The following is a 15,439-nucleotide window of genomic DNA, read 5'->3' as shown; positions in this document are numbered from 1 at the left end:
GAGAATCTCAGGAAGTTTTGAAAGGGCTAAGTCTGTCAGTGACTTATGTGTTGACAGCACACATTTCATTGTTCAGAATCCAATTACATGGTCCTTTCAGCCCAGATGCAAGAAAGGCTTAGACACGTAGTCTACAATGTGAGTTCACTGCCAATACATATTTATTAAATAAAAAAAAATTAAAACCTTCCCTCAACTTAGCCTACAAATTCAAAACAAAGCCACCCAAAATTCCACTAGGGTTTTACATGGAATTTAAAATTAACTGAAAATCAATTCCAAAATCATCTGAAAAGAAAATTGTGAAAGAACAGTCAGGAAATTTGAAAATAAAAAAACTGTTCAGGCTGAGCATGGTGGCACACACCTGTAATCCCAACACTTTTGGAGGCAGAGGTGAGAGGATTGCCCGAGCTCAGGAGTTCAAGACCAACCTGGGCAGCTTGGCACAACTTCATCTCTACAATAAATCAAAAAATTAGCTGGGCATAATCATGGTGAGTACTTGTAGTTCCAGCTACTTGGAAGACTGAGGCAGAAGGATCGCTTGAGCCCAGCAGGTCAAGGCTGTGGTGGCTGTGAGTATGCCACTGCATTCCAGGCTGGGCAAGAGTGAGACTCCCACCATATACAAAAATAAATTTCATACATATCAAAAAAACAAAGGTTTTTAAAAACTTATAAAGATACTGTAATAATATACAGAAAATATGCAGAGTATATACAAACTAATAAAAAGAAAAGGACAAATATCACCCTAGAAAAATGGTCAAAGCACATGAACAGTCTACAGACGGAGAAATACAAATGTCCATGACATGAAGAGATGCTGAATTTCACCAGTAATTGGAAAAATGCAAACCCAAACAAAAAAAGAGTTATTTTTCACATCCAAGATTAGCAATAATGAACATGAAAGATGTGAAAAAATGAGGTGTATCATTCATCAATAATAGGATTGTAAACTGGTAGAGCCTGCATTGCAGCCATTTAGGAGATCTATTAAAAATGTTAAATTCATAAAACATTGGCCCAGCAATTCCTCTTCTAAGAATCCATTTTATAGAAACACACTTGTACACAATGATATATGTGCAAAGATCTTCATTATGGCACTGTTTGTGGCAACAAACAGCTATAAACAGCCAAAGTGCCCATCAATAAAAATTAGTTAAAAACATTATGGAACATTTATACTGTGAAGTGCCAAATAACCATTAAAAAAGATAGATCTGTATGTATACTGACTTGATGAGATCTCCAAGAAGTTGCATTAGGTGTAAATGCTTGCCTCACAACAATGTATAGAGTAATTTTGTTTATGAGTTTATTATGCTATGTATGTATATATATATATGTATGTATATATAATATAATAGTTAATTAACAGTGATGGCCTCTGGGACAGGAAGTGTGGAATGGAAAATGAAAAACTTCCACATTTTGCTCTATAGATTTTGATAATGCTTATTTGTCTTCAGTAATAATGTATCTATTCATAGGTGCATAGGGACGTAAGTATGTGTGAAGAAAGAACTCTACCCAGGTACTCAGTAAACCATTTCTCCATATTTACTGGAAACTTCCTGAGATACATGGTTGGAATTAGTTTTTATCAAGCACATATCATATCCTTTGCCCTTCCACATACACTCACTTCATCTGCACTACAACTATATTAAAAGGGAGTTACTTATATCTAACAGATGCAATAAGAAGGGAACAGACTTCACCAAGGCACCAAGACTTCCCACTATACTTTGGCCAGGTGAATATTAGAAATCCAATCAGTACACCCAGGATTAGGGACAAGTAAGGGAAGAGTGACAGTTGACTTTCTTCATGAGATGTTCCTGGCTTTCCGCTAGAGTGATCTTGGGCCAAGTTTTCAGCTCTGCTTGTTTTTCTTCTGCCTCCAGTTGAGCTCTGCATCTCTAGCATCATTGGCTGGTTCCTACAACCTTGGTACATTTTCTTTCCAAACCATCCTACAGAGCCTCTCTCCTCTCCCACATGAATTTCTGAGTCCCTTTGCAGTCAGATTCAGTGGATCTTCAGTGCCCCCTTTGAAGGAAAGACAAATAAGAGACTGCCAGCTTTATATGACCTCAAACTGACACAGCCCAGCCAGGATCATATCATGCAAATAGAAACCACTGCATTTGGAGGAGATAGAAGTTGAAAAAATTTCATTGTTGCTAAACAGACCTGAATTTGAATGCCAACTTTGCTACTTACTCATAGTATGATGTGCTTTATTTCTTGGCGCCGTATTTTGCTTGTGTATAAAGCAGATATAATATTACCTTTTCTTTATGGTTAGAAAAAAATTAAGTATTCCATGGGTACTACATGTTCAACAGATAGAAATACCACCATAACTGCCACTGTTATAATTACTTCACTAAGTACATAATAATTCCTGTGTTTACAGCCAAGTGATCATGTGACCTCATAGCATCCTAGTGAATTGAGGTAGGATAGAAGTGTCTAACCTCTTTTACATATGAGGAAACCAGGGATCAAATAAGTTCAATGACTCGCCCAATTTCACATAGGCCACAGAGAGCAAAAACAATGTTTGTACAGGTCTCTTCTGTGCAACCCATTCTCTTGCTTGTCTTATATATTTATGTGCACCCTACCCCAGTGCCTATTACGGGACCACGAAAAGATAGGAGCTCAAAGAATTCCAGCTTTGGAATGATTTTTCAGGGATTGAAACCTCTGCTCTCCTAACCCTTATCTTCTTCTACCCTCTGCAACTCATGAGATCCTTTTTCCACTGTGAACATTCCCAAATTGCAAATATTAGTTCCATATCCCATTTAGATGCCTGTTTAGTCCATAGAGGAGCTCATCCCTGCCTCAAAGACATGTCATAGGCCTTCCTGTCTATGATGGGTGTCTAGAATGGGTGATTAGAGACCAACAGAGGCTACTAACATTGCTAATTGAATAGAAACCTTATGTTGTCCATGGTCCAGATACACTGAGAATAAATTCTAGTTTAAGAAACTAAGCTGATAATTTTCCTTGAATTCGTCACGTATTTAAAAAATGTGTGTGTTTGTGGAAACATTTTTAAAATTTGCTTTGTGTGGATGTGCACGCTGGTATCTTCTTGACTCTTCCAAAATGTACCAATGACATTATTTGAATTCACCAATTTACAGGATTAATCTGCTTGTCTCCAGACATCTATGCCCTAGATAGATTTTAGCCAGAATAGCTATCTCTATTCCTAAACTCTGACCTGTTTTGCAGACAAAGGAGGCCTTGGTTTTAGGTCACCCCCAATGAGGGCATCCAGAACATAGAGCTAACATTTGTCTCTGTTTTCTCATGCAGTTGTGTGGAGGAGTACAAGCTGGCACCTGATGGAAAATCTTGCCTGATGCTCTCAGATGTCTGTGAAGGCCCCAAGTGCCTTAAACCTGACTCCAAATTCAACGACACCCTCTTTGGAGAGATGCTACATGGTTATAACAACCGGACACAGCATGTGAACCAAGGCCAAGTCTTCCAGATGACCTTTAGGTATGGGGCAGACATTTGTACATTGCTGGTCTGAGTCACTGACCCACAATCTGGGCAGGGCAAGAAAGCCACAGGCATAATGGAATAGTTATACTGGCCAGCATCTCCTTAAGCTCACAGACACCTACCCATGGAGTGTAAAAAGTCAGCAAAATTTATTCCATGAGGTTTCTATTCCATGTATCTAGCTAATATTTGTCCCATATTTCCATTTTTCTAACTCTATTCACATGTTTTAAATTCAGTCTTAAATCATCTTATAGGTACAGTTAATGGTATTTTTAAATTTTTAATTAATCTTTCTGTCTACTGAAAAATAAATATCCTGTGTATGCTATTCAGGCAGTTCAAAAATAATGAAATCTAATGTAGTAGAAAATAAAAATCCCATCACCCAGAAATATATGAATTAACAATTTCCTGAACACTCTTAAAACATCTCCCTTTCTCTGTTTCTTCTTATCTATTTATCAGTCTATATACAAACACATACAACAAAAAAGAAACCAAATCTTAGTAAAGTTGTTTAAAAATTGTTTTTTGCCCATCAGTATGCTAAAGGCTTCTTTCCCTGTTAATAAATATGGAGGTACATGAGAAATTAAAAGATGAGAGGGAGGCTGGTCATGGTGGCTCATGCCTATAATCCTAGCACTTTGGGAGGCTGAAGTGAGAGGATTACCTGAACCCACAGGTTCGAGACTAGCCTGGGCAACTTGGAGACCTCATCTCTACAATAAATAAAAAAAATTAGCTGGGCATGGTGGTGCATGAGTGTAGTCCCAGTTACTTGAAAGGCTAAGGTAGAAGGATCGCCTCAGTGGCCATGAGCGTGCCACTGCACTCCAGCCTGGACAATAGAGTGACACTCTGACTCAAAAAAACAAAAAAAAAGAAAGGGACATTCATCAAATAAGAAAGGATAGTGTAGGGACTATGTTGACCATATTATGTGAGATTAGACATGCAGGCTAGTGGTAAAAGGTTTCTTAGGTAGTTGAAGAAGTTGGAGCTGTTCTGCCTGAAGAAAAGAAACTTTGGGTGGAATTTATTCATGCCTCTGAAGAACCATGATAGTAGAGTGAGGAGATTTGTTCCATGTGTGGGAAAGGATTCTCTAAAAATAAACAAACTGTACTTTTAGACAGTTTTGTATAAAAAAGGAATAAGCATGGTTCTCCTTATCATTTGAGGTCATATTAATTAAAGTCATAACTAGTAAGAAATCACCTTCGTAGTCATTGTTATCCCATTCCATCATCTTATTAATAGTACAAGAGTGGTAATAATGGTTGCCATTTATTAATGTTTATGCTATGTCTTTACTAATACTACTACTAGCAACAGTAATAATGGCCACTAACATTAATTTACCATATGCCAAGGGGTATTCTAAGCATTGACCCTCTATTATGTAATCCTCACCATGGCTCTGTGAGGTAGGGGCTATTATTATCTCCTTTATACAGAAGAGTAACAGAAATCTAAAGTAACTTTCCAAAGACCCCCTTCTAAAAATGAGAGAGCCAGGATAATGCCATTTTAGCTTTATTATTAGATCCTTTGAGGCACCATGATCTCCATTTTGCAATTGAGAAGTCAAACAAAAGAGACCGAGTGACCTTCTCAAGGTCATCATCTATTTAGAGGTAGAGTCAAGAATCAAGTCTGGCAGACACTACAGCTTTGCCCTTGTCTTTCAATTCAACAAACTCCCTCACTTACCATTTTAGAGAATGAAAATGAAGATGTGACTTACTTAAAGTCTTTCATTCTTGTGGTCATCAAATGCTCTTTGAGCACCTCCTGTGTCCCAGGTACCATGCTGGTTATTGGGGATAAAATAAAAAATGAGATAAAAATAGCCACCAGACTCTCTGACACTTAGGTATAGTTGGGGAGCAGATCCGTGACTCAGATGCTAAAACAGAGGCAAATTACTACTTTGTTGGAAAAATCTCTGGAAGGAATGTTCTTCCAGAAGAAGAAATTATAGAAGAATTTTCTACATGAACTACCACTCAATGCTGAGATTCTATACTGCTAGTTTTCTATAATTTTAATCATCTGTGAAACTGTCTTGAGCATCATGATGGGTAGAATAATGAAACTTAGAATCCAAAAGAAAAAAATGAAAGAATTACTCCTCTCTTTAAGAAAAAATATTTTAAAGCTTGCAAGATGAAACACACAATTGGAAAAAATATAGAAAAATGTAATTTGCTAAACAGTGCTCCAAGGAAAGCCAATAGTTTCCCAAAGTTCTCATGTGATGGAATTAAAAGAAAAGATAATGGACTTCTCAAAGGACAAGGTTTGCAAACTGGAGTTTGAACTGGTAGCAAAGAATACTGGGAGAGATAAGGGCATTGCTCTGTCCCGAGAGAAACCTGCAAAGGCCTAGACATATGGACAAGCAGGAGTGGGAGTCAAGAAAAGACAGAGACCTGCAGATAAACTTGACCTCAAATCCCCATGTCACCTATGACAAACATAATCTACTGTCTCATCTTTAAAATGGAATGTTTTATCAGATGCCAGCCACTGTGATAGGCACATCACAAGTTTTATGTAGTTTGATTTTTCAAGGCAACTCTCAGAGTGGCTGGCATGTGATAAATGGTCCAACGTACAGTTCCCATTCTTTTGTGTGAAGACTAGCTTGATTCAAAAGAAGGCTCCATGTGAGTACTAAGTGACTGGATCCTGAAAGGACTTCATGAAATTCTGGATTCTCATTTTATGGGTGGGTTAATAGACTTGGTCACAAAGCAAGTCACTGCAGGGCTGGCCCATGTTCTCAGATCTGATTTCCTGGTGTGTTGGTCTCCCCACTGCCAATAGACTGATCAGTAAGAAACAACATAGCACCTTCAGGGCTGACCTGGGATTGTTCAGTTTCAGGCAGAATTTTAGCCCTCTCAAAAGTCCTCTTTGCCTCACGCACTCAGCCCTTTGTTCCCAGATCTTCAACCTTGGGTTGTCTCTGAATAGTCAGGGCCTGTGGATACCCTAAATTGCTCATGGAGGAGAATATAGTGAATAGGCTTTTTTTCTCTTGATGACTACCCCAAGATGTAGGGAACTCTTGAGAGTACCATTATATTAGAACAATCCATCACTTAAGCACTTTCATCTTTGGCTTCAGCCAAACTTTTTTTGCAATTATTTCCATTCCCAGACCATGTCACCTCTTAGAGCCATGCTAGGTCAGCTGACTCCCTACTGTGGGAAGGCAGACTACTACCAATGTGTCTAAATTTATCTTTTCCAGTCTCTTCTTCTGAGCCCAGATAGGACAAGGCTGGAGCTTCTTTGTCCTCCAAGTTACAGAAAGCCTGCAAAGTTTTTCAGCGTCAAAAACAGTTGTAATTTCTCGCCTCCTCCTACTTCCTTTCCTCCCTCCTCCAAGCAATCTCCGGTCCAGCCTTAGAGAGTAGCCAGCAGGCACTGCCACCAGCCGTCTCGCCATATGCCTCATTTCCTGACTGCCTGGCCTAGGATATCAATCTCTCTACCAGCTAAAATGTCTCTTATGTGACAGCTATAGTTCTGCTTTGCTCTCCTCCCTGTCCCTGCCCAGATAACCATACCTAGAAATTGCTGAAATAAGAGAGGTCTGCATTTTCATTTCCTCTTTTAAACTTCTAAAAGAGCAACCTGGGTTTCTGCTTTACAGAAAGCTTCAAAACTTAAAGTCTCTGAACTAGACAAGCACTCATTCAAACCTACCTCCTTGTTGTACAGATGGAGAAACTGAGGCTCAGGAAAGGACGTAACTTGCTCAGTACTCATAGTGATCAGAACTCTCAGAAGGAAAGTTAGAGTTTCTGGAATGTTAGAGTTTCTGGCTTACAAACCAGTGCTCCTCGGGTTTGGGATATATGCAACTTCTTTATATCCCATATTGGCATGTGGGAGGAAACCACAGTGTTCTATCCCTGCTCCCAGCACAGCGAGAAGACCTAAGTGCCATAGAGGGAAGCCAAATATATGACTAAGAGGGATCTTAGGTAAAGGCTATCCATGACATACTACCTCTTCAGGTCGCCACATTTAAGCTGCAGCCTGTACCTGGGGAATGAACATGTGGAGATGTTTTCTGACCAATCTAAAGGGTTGCACCATGTGCCAAGATTAAACATGGCACACACTAAGGGATGCACGAGGAAAGATAGTGACATGACAAGATTGACAAGGAAAGACCATCACAAAGAGCAGAGACATGAAAAGAAAGACAAGTCTATGTCAGAGCAGGAGGGAGAAGCAAGCATGGAAAGAATGAAAAGGAAATGTAGAGCAGTAAACAGAGATAAGGAAATAAGGAGATAGATGGCAAAAGGCAAGGGAGTGGGAAAGGTGTGACAGACGGAAAGACTGGAGGAGAGACCTAAAGAGATAGAGAAGTAAGAAAAGCGTATTCATCCAAAATATAGTTTCTTCCCAGGGAGGGAATGAGGATTGTTTTAAGAGACTGTGTAGTCCTGGGAGAGGCCACCAGATTAGGAATCATGTTCAGGTGGATGGGAATGTACATAAAAGCCTTTGGTAGAATGTCAAGTGCTGTGGAAATGTAGAGATTCAATGATTTCACTCTACTTGCCCCCAGAACCAGTAGATGATGTCAGGCTTTGCTGTTTCTAATCCCTTTTGGTGCACAGTGTTGGTCTGTATGCCCCATGCAAGGTCACTATCACAATCCCCTTCCCTTAGCTCTGGATCAGTGTGGGACATGACAGCCTGTCAGAGTGAGATAAATTCACCAAAGGTTGGTGGTATTTGATGTTTATTTGTTTGTAGTTTTTTCCGTGCCCCTACCCCATCCTCATTCATTCTACTTCATTCCTATAAGGAAGAAAGGTCAACTTTGGTTATAAATTGCAGGGATTTAGATAAACATCAGTCAAGGACTATTATTGAACACGAAGTCTCAGAAACGGCAGTTAGGAGAAGTTGCTTGGGAATAAGGGGTGAGCAAATTGCAAGGGTAGGTATTGCAAAAGTCTCATCAAAAGTAAGACAGTTCTGCTCGCAGCAGACATTTGCTTACAGGCCTTCAAAAATGATGGAACAAAGAGCTGAAGGAGCTCATGAGAGATTTATTAGAAAGGTTCTTTTCAATCTGGTCTTCTTATCAAATGTGCGTATTGTATAGCATAAGAGGACTGTTTGGGGTACAGGGTGGAATTTGGGAATTCAGCACCCACAGCCCACATCTGCCAAGACAGAAGGTCTTTCTATAAGGATTTGAGAAAAGCTGATCTTTGTTAGCGACATCTACTTGTTCCCCAGCTGAGAATACTGACTTAGTTCCTATTAAGTGACTTCTAATGCTGTTCTGCCTTATGGTTTTCTAAAGCCTTTCAGGGAGACAATTAATTATACTTGCTGCTTCTGGATCCTTCTTTTCCTTCCTTTCACCTTTTATGTTGATCATAAATGGTGTCAGGCTGACACAAAGTGGTAGGGGTCTTGGTCATTCTGATGTTTCAGAAACTGAACTGACAAGAGAATCATCTTTATGTGCTTCTGTGAATGCTATTGTAATGGGAAACAAACTTGGTTCTCATAACTTCCTCTTAGTGGTGACATTCTGCTTACATTTCTGGACAGATCACGTTTCATGGCTACCTCAAAGGATTGGGCAGAGACATGCAGTGTTCATGTGCTGAGAAGCAAAGACACAGAAATATTTGTGAGACAGCAATACCATGTACTACACTGGAGCACACAGAGGTCAGGCCAGCTAACCTAAAAGTAGAACAGCTTAAAAAATGATAGCATCTGGGCTTAAGGGTACCAGGGTCCCAGCATCCTCCCACTTCATATTTCCATCTCTGAGAGCTGTTATATGACTTTCTAGTCATTTGTCAATTTTCTTCATTCCATTACTGAAAAACCATAGACCTTATGGAAGAGCATAGGAGAACAGTTTGTACAAACGTTCCCATTTTGTAAATGGGCTACCTGAGTTTCACAGTGACTAATTGCCTAAAATCACAGAATTAATAAATGGATAAGCCACGCCTCCAACTCCCCATCTGTTGTTCTGCACTATATCCACTCTGACTTGGCTTGGAGACACAGGATCCAACCTTGACACTGTACAGGAGCACCAGCACCAAAGTCCCATAGAGAATTAATGGCAGAACCAGGCTAGAAAGTTGTATTTCTAGCTGAACTCAGTGGCTCAGCCTGTATTCCCAGCGTTTTGGGAGACCGAGATGAAAGGATTTCCTGAGCCCGTGGGTTTGAGTCCTGCCTGGACAACTTGATGAGACCTCATCTCTACAATAAATAAAAAATTAACCGGGCATGGTAGCTCATGCCTGTAGTTCCAGCTACTTGGAAGGCTGAGGCGAGAGGATAGCCGGATCCCAGCAGGTCAAGGCTGCAGTGGCCGGGAGCAGCCACTGCACTCCAGTCTGGGTGACAGAATGAGACTCCAACTCAAAAAAAAAAAAAAAAGAAAGTTGTGTTTCCACACCACCTGGGTGCTTTATAATAGACCATGATCTCATTGAAATAAGAAAAAGCAGAGAGACTGGTAGTGAAGAAATCATTAATTAAAAGAAGGCATTAGCTTCTGAATTTCAATGCCATTCTCAACCCTCTTTATGAAGCAGTATTCCATAATATTCCATCTCTTAGCAAAATCTTCAACTTGTCACTTGGAGACATAGCAGTTTGACACCTTTTGGGGAGATCATTGGTGAGATCTTGGAAGTGGGCTAAAGTGGGTTAAAGTGGGCTAATTTTTTATTTATTGTAGAGATGAGGTCTCATCAAGTTGCCCAGGCAGGTCTCAAACCCATGGGCTCAGGAAATCCACTCACCTCGGCCTCCCAAAGCACTGGGAATACAGGCTGAGCCACTGAGTTCAGCTGGAAACACAACTTTCTAGCAGTTGGAGGCTGGGTCAGAAGAGTCAAGAGGTGTTATTTCCTGGCATTCTGATTCCTGGGCTGTCTGCAGAAAAATCTCTTTTCTGTGACTCAGATTTTCCAAGGTTTTCTGACATCTTCTATAGGAATCAAGGCTAATATCGGGTGTACCAAAAGGTCTGGAATAACAGAGCTGATTTTCTCTTTTTCTTTTTCAAAACCACTTTATTGAGGTATGATTGACATATAAAAGCTGTGCATATTTAATGTATACAACTCGATGAGTTTGAGGCTAAGTACATACCAGCGAAACCATCTCAAGGTCATAGATAGATGGCCCACTCCCTTTATTTATTTATCTTATTTATAGTAAGAACATTTAACATAATATCTACCTTCTTAGTGAATTATAAGTGTACAGTAAAGTACTGCTAGCTATAGGCACTATGCTGTATTGCAGATTTTCAGAAGTTATTTGTTTTGCACAACCAAAATTTTGCACCCTTTAACTATCACCTCCCCATTTCTCTCTCTTCCCAGGCCCTGGCAACCACCATTCTTCTCTCTGCTTCTATGAGTTCTTGATACAGTTCTGCTACTTCCTGCCATATCACCCTTGACTATTCTTCCCGCTGGTTTCTGTTGCTTCTTCTATAAATCAAAAAGTTTGGTACAAATCTCAGACAAAGGCTAAGGCCTTCTGACCCTGAGTACAGCACTCTTACTACTCAACCCTCGTGGCTAGGGGCTTAGTGACACCTTCCCTACTCACCTGATCATAAGAATCATGTGGGGCTGAACCAAGACCCACCATTGTTTCCTAGGTGAAGAAAAAGTTAATTTCCACCAGTATTTCCAGGTGGTTCACATGATCCAGCAATTTGGGGATACAGTAACCTGTTGTCTAAGAAATCAGCTATGGACTAGAGTCCCATCTTGCCGTTTGTCAACTGTGTGACGATAGGCACACTATTTAATTAAGTCCTCTCAATAAATCCTGCTTTCTAAAGAAGAAAAATGGTAACAAAACTTGCTTCCTGGTGTGGTGATAATTAAAAGAAATCGACACCTGTTTCATATCTGTTCTCTGCAGACAGAGGACCCAGGTGCCATAAGAGGCTACCAAATCCATAACTAGGAGGAATCTTAGGCAAAGGTCCCCTTCATGTGTGTGATCCTGCAAGAACCCAATCCTATTTCTGCCTGAGCTGCTGCCATGAAAAACCTCACAGGGTCCAAAGCCCGTGTCTGCCATTTCCTAGCTGTGTGGCTTGGGGTAAATCTCTTAACTTCTGTGAACCCCAAGCTCATCAACTATAAAATGGAGCTGTGCCTCAAAATATTTTCAAAGGATTGTGGTAAAAATTGACAGATCAATAAGCAAGATTCCTAGCACATAGTAAACTCTTATTAAATATTCTTTCCTGGCTAGGCACAGTGACTTAAGCCTGTAATCCCAGCATTTTGGGAGTCCAAGGCGAGAGGATTGCCTAAGCCTACGGTTTTGAGACCAGCCTGGGCAACACGGTGAGACCTCGTCTCTACAATAAATCAAAAACTTAGCCAGGCAGGGTAGTGAGCACCTGTAGTTCTGGCTTCTTGGAAGGCTGAGGTGGAAGGATCGCCAGAGCCCAGCAGGTCATCACTGGGGTGGTTGTGAACATGCCACTGCCCTCAAGCCTGGGTGATGGAGTAAGACTCCAACTCAAAAAAAAATTCTTTCCTTTGCCTTCAGTTAAGTTCTTTCCCCCTACAATTTCAGAAGCTGTATAGAGTCATCTTCTCAATTTTTTCCAAGCAACACACATTTTGGTGAACACAGTGCTTTCACAAAATGCCCAGGGTAGGGTCAAAAGCTCAAAGATATCATAAATTGCCCAGGATAAGATTAGAAGTCCAGTGTTTTCACAAAAATACACAGGATAGGGACATAAGCTTGACCCTTCATGCTCTTGGGATCTGTGGGAGATGGACCATTTAGATAGTGTGCAATCATACTTGAGAAAAACATAATCTCTCTGATACAGTCTACCACCTGTGTCATATAGGTGTCCTGAAGGGCTGTTGGGATGGTCTACAGTGAAATACATCTCATTAGGGATATGGGATTTAGATGCTGGTATTTACTGTGTGGAATTTGATATTGGGCCTGGCCCAGATCCAAAAGTGTACTAATCTTCTACCTCTGAGGTGATATTAAAAATATTTAATGATTACCATAGAAGTGATACTTGATCAAAAGGAAGGAGGCCCATCCAAACTGAATGAAACTTAACCAATAAGCCTTGCTGGGCTGCACATCAGCCTTGCTCAATCCTACCTTTCCTGATTTTCTTCCCCTGTTATCACCACATATCATCCTCTGGTTCATTTCCCAATACTCTTAAGCATAATTGATCATGTAAAATTATTTTCTCTATTCTTTTCAAAGCCTGTCTTTGAGGGGTATAGATCACATATTTATCCCATGAAACACATGGACAGAACAAGTTGACGCTCATACTCTTTACATGAGAAAACCTAAGCCCGGAGAAGTGAGGTGTAGCATCCAAGGTCACACAGCCTGAAAATGATGGAGCTGGATTCAAGATCTGCCCTCTTAAGCATTCTACAGTCTCCAGATAATGTGTGCAAACATGCATGTGCATATAGTCTCAAACTACATGTTCCTCCAAGAGCAGGAAAGGAAATTTTAGCTCATCTTTATTATTATACATGAAAACCTTATCTAAAGGTAGGGATTTTCTATCTCTGCTTGTAGTCAGAACTCAATATGCATGAATTATACCTGTGCTTCTCAAACTTGAATGTGGTATCAATCACCAAGGGAACCTACTGAAGTATAGATTCTGCTTCAGTAGTTCACAGGTAGTAAGGCCTGAGACCCTGCATTTCAAATGAGCTGCTGGGTTTGAGGACCAACTTTGAATAGCAAAGTGATAAGCCCAACTGAAATGCGAGATGGGAACCATAGCTGCCTAAGTTATAGCTGAGAATAGAGGATTGCTGTTCTTCCATTTGTTTGATAATAGGAACCAAGTCCCAATGCCATGACACTAGAGAACCATGGAATCCTGAAGTCTTCCTCCCATACTTCTCTCCAGAGTGATCAAGCGCAGAGCATATATTTCAGTTTTGCAGTAGCCAGGGTGAACAGTCCTGTCCTACAATCTAATAGGCCCTGAGTGCATCATGTAGTACATGTTGTTCTGTGTCCATCTGCCCTGCTCACGGATGGGCAAGGGAATACTCAGAGATCTGTATCAGCAGGAGAGGGACTTACACAAGGCAGGCTGCCAGCTCCAGTGTCCCAAAGCCACAGTTGGGTGCCCAGATCAGAGCCTCCTCTGCATGCCCATGCTGCAATTTCAGCCATCATTGGATGCAATAGAAAGCAATTCACCAGCAGAGACCTGGGGTGCATTCTGCTCCAGGTCAAAGGTTGAAGACAACCTCCTGGAAAAGTAGCGAGAAATCCATTTGAGAGGAGACATTGGACTGGGTGAAGCTGTATTATTATTATTATTATTTTTTATGAGTTGGAGTCTCACTCTGTCACCCAGGCTGGAGTGCAGTGGCACACTCACAGCCACCCCAGTGTCGACCTGCTGGGATATGGCGATCCTTCAGCCTCAGCCTTCCAAGTAGCTGGAACCACAGGCGTGCACTATCATGCCCAGCTAATTTTTGATTTATTGTAGAGATGAGGTCTCGCCAAGTTGCCCGGGCTGGTCTCGAACCTGCGGGCTCAGGCATCCATTTGCCTCGGCCTCCCACAGTGCTGGGATTACAGGCTGAGCCACTGGGTCTGGCTGAAACTGTATTATTCTTAAGCACTGAAATAAACATCTCATACCCTCAACCCTCATTAGTTTAATTGTGGACAGAAAGTAAGTAGTAAAATTAAGATCTAGTGAAAGATGCTCTTTATTTTATTTTATTTTTTTATGAGGAGCAGGGAACTTCAGTGTACTTTTCAACAAGGCCTCTCTAATCTTTCCCCTATTTATAGCCAGAGAAGAAAGAAAAATAGCCACTTTAATTTTTTTAGCTTTTATTCTCCATGTTCACATCTCTAAATATACCAAACATGATCATTTTATGAGAAAGCAAATTATACGCAGCATGTTTCAAATATTCTCCAACTAACCTAAAAATGTGTCTGTAGTCTGCAAAAGGTGCTAAAACAACAAAAGCAACAAGGTCCATTTCACTTCTCTTCACAGGCCCCCCTCCCTTTTTTCTGGTTTTGTTTTAAATTTTCTGGCTTCAAAATCCCTGACGGTGTTCTTTTTCTGGGAGGGAAAAGCCTATCTGAATCATTGAGACTGAAGCAGAGACAATTTTTAAAGAAGCGCAATTTCATTACACTCAAATATGGGCAGTAACTCAGGCTGGTCTAAGTGCTCAGAAGCAAAAGTCTGTAGGGAACCTGCGGAACAGATAAGGATAGATTGTAATTAGCACAGTAATTGTAATTAGCAGAGCAATCGTAATTAGCACAGTGATTGTTTGTTCATAATGGGTGCTTCCAAAGTGACTCCAGGCAGTTTGTTCTCTTAAGTATCTTCTGCCATTTCCCCCATGATCTTGTTTACACTGCTAAGGCACTAATGTGCTTAGCAATCTCTTTTATAAATAAACACTTCAAAGGTATGAGCCATCCAGCCCCTGGCCAAGCATAATGCATCCTTAATTAATGAAGTCCACAGTCCTGAAATTTTACTCTATTTACATTATGCTAAGGCAACATCCATATCTTACTCTAGGAAGAAATCAAACACCAGAAGTCATTGGTTATTGTTGTTTAATTAATTATGGGAGATAATGGGATGATGCCACAGGAATGCACTTGAGGTCAGAGGTTTGAGCACTAGTTCTCATTTGTTAATTATTAAGTTTTTGTTGAACATCTGTTATGTACGGGCCATATAAAGCTTTGTAGACTCCTGTGCAGTTGGACCATGGAACATGCACATTTTGCACTCCACTGTGGCTCATGATAGAAGGAAGTA

General features: G+C 40.6%; 1 protein-coding gene across 1 annotated transcript in view; it reads left to right on the top strand.

Annotated features, from left to right (window-relative positions):
- LOC103273039 (astrotactin-2) overlaps positions 1-15,439 on the top strand; it is a 358,841-nt gene that overhangs the window by 222,459 nt on the left and 120,943 nt on the right. Inside the window, exon 8 of the mRNA XM_021718790.1 lies at positions 3,352-3,540. Within this exon, the coding sequence (XP_021574465.1) occupies positions 3,352-3,540 (189 nt within the window). The remainder of the gene's footprint in view (positions 1-3,351; positions 3,541-15,439) is intronic.

This window comes from Carlito syrichta, unplaced genomic scaffold (assembly GCF_000164805.1).
Source record: "Carlito syrichta isolate Samal-C Ts95f unplaced genomic scaffold, Tarsius_syrichta-2.0.1 Scaffold313459, whole genome shotgun sequence".
In the NCBI taxonomy this organism is placed as follows: Eukaryota; Metazoa; Chordata; class Mammalia; order Primates; family Tarsiidae; genus Carlito; species Carlito syrichta.
Note: the sequence above shows the minus strand (reverse complement) of the source record. Positions and strands in the feature narration are given on the sequence as shown.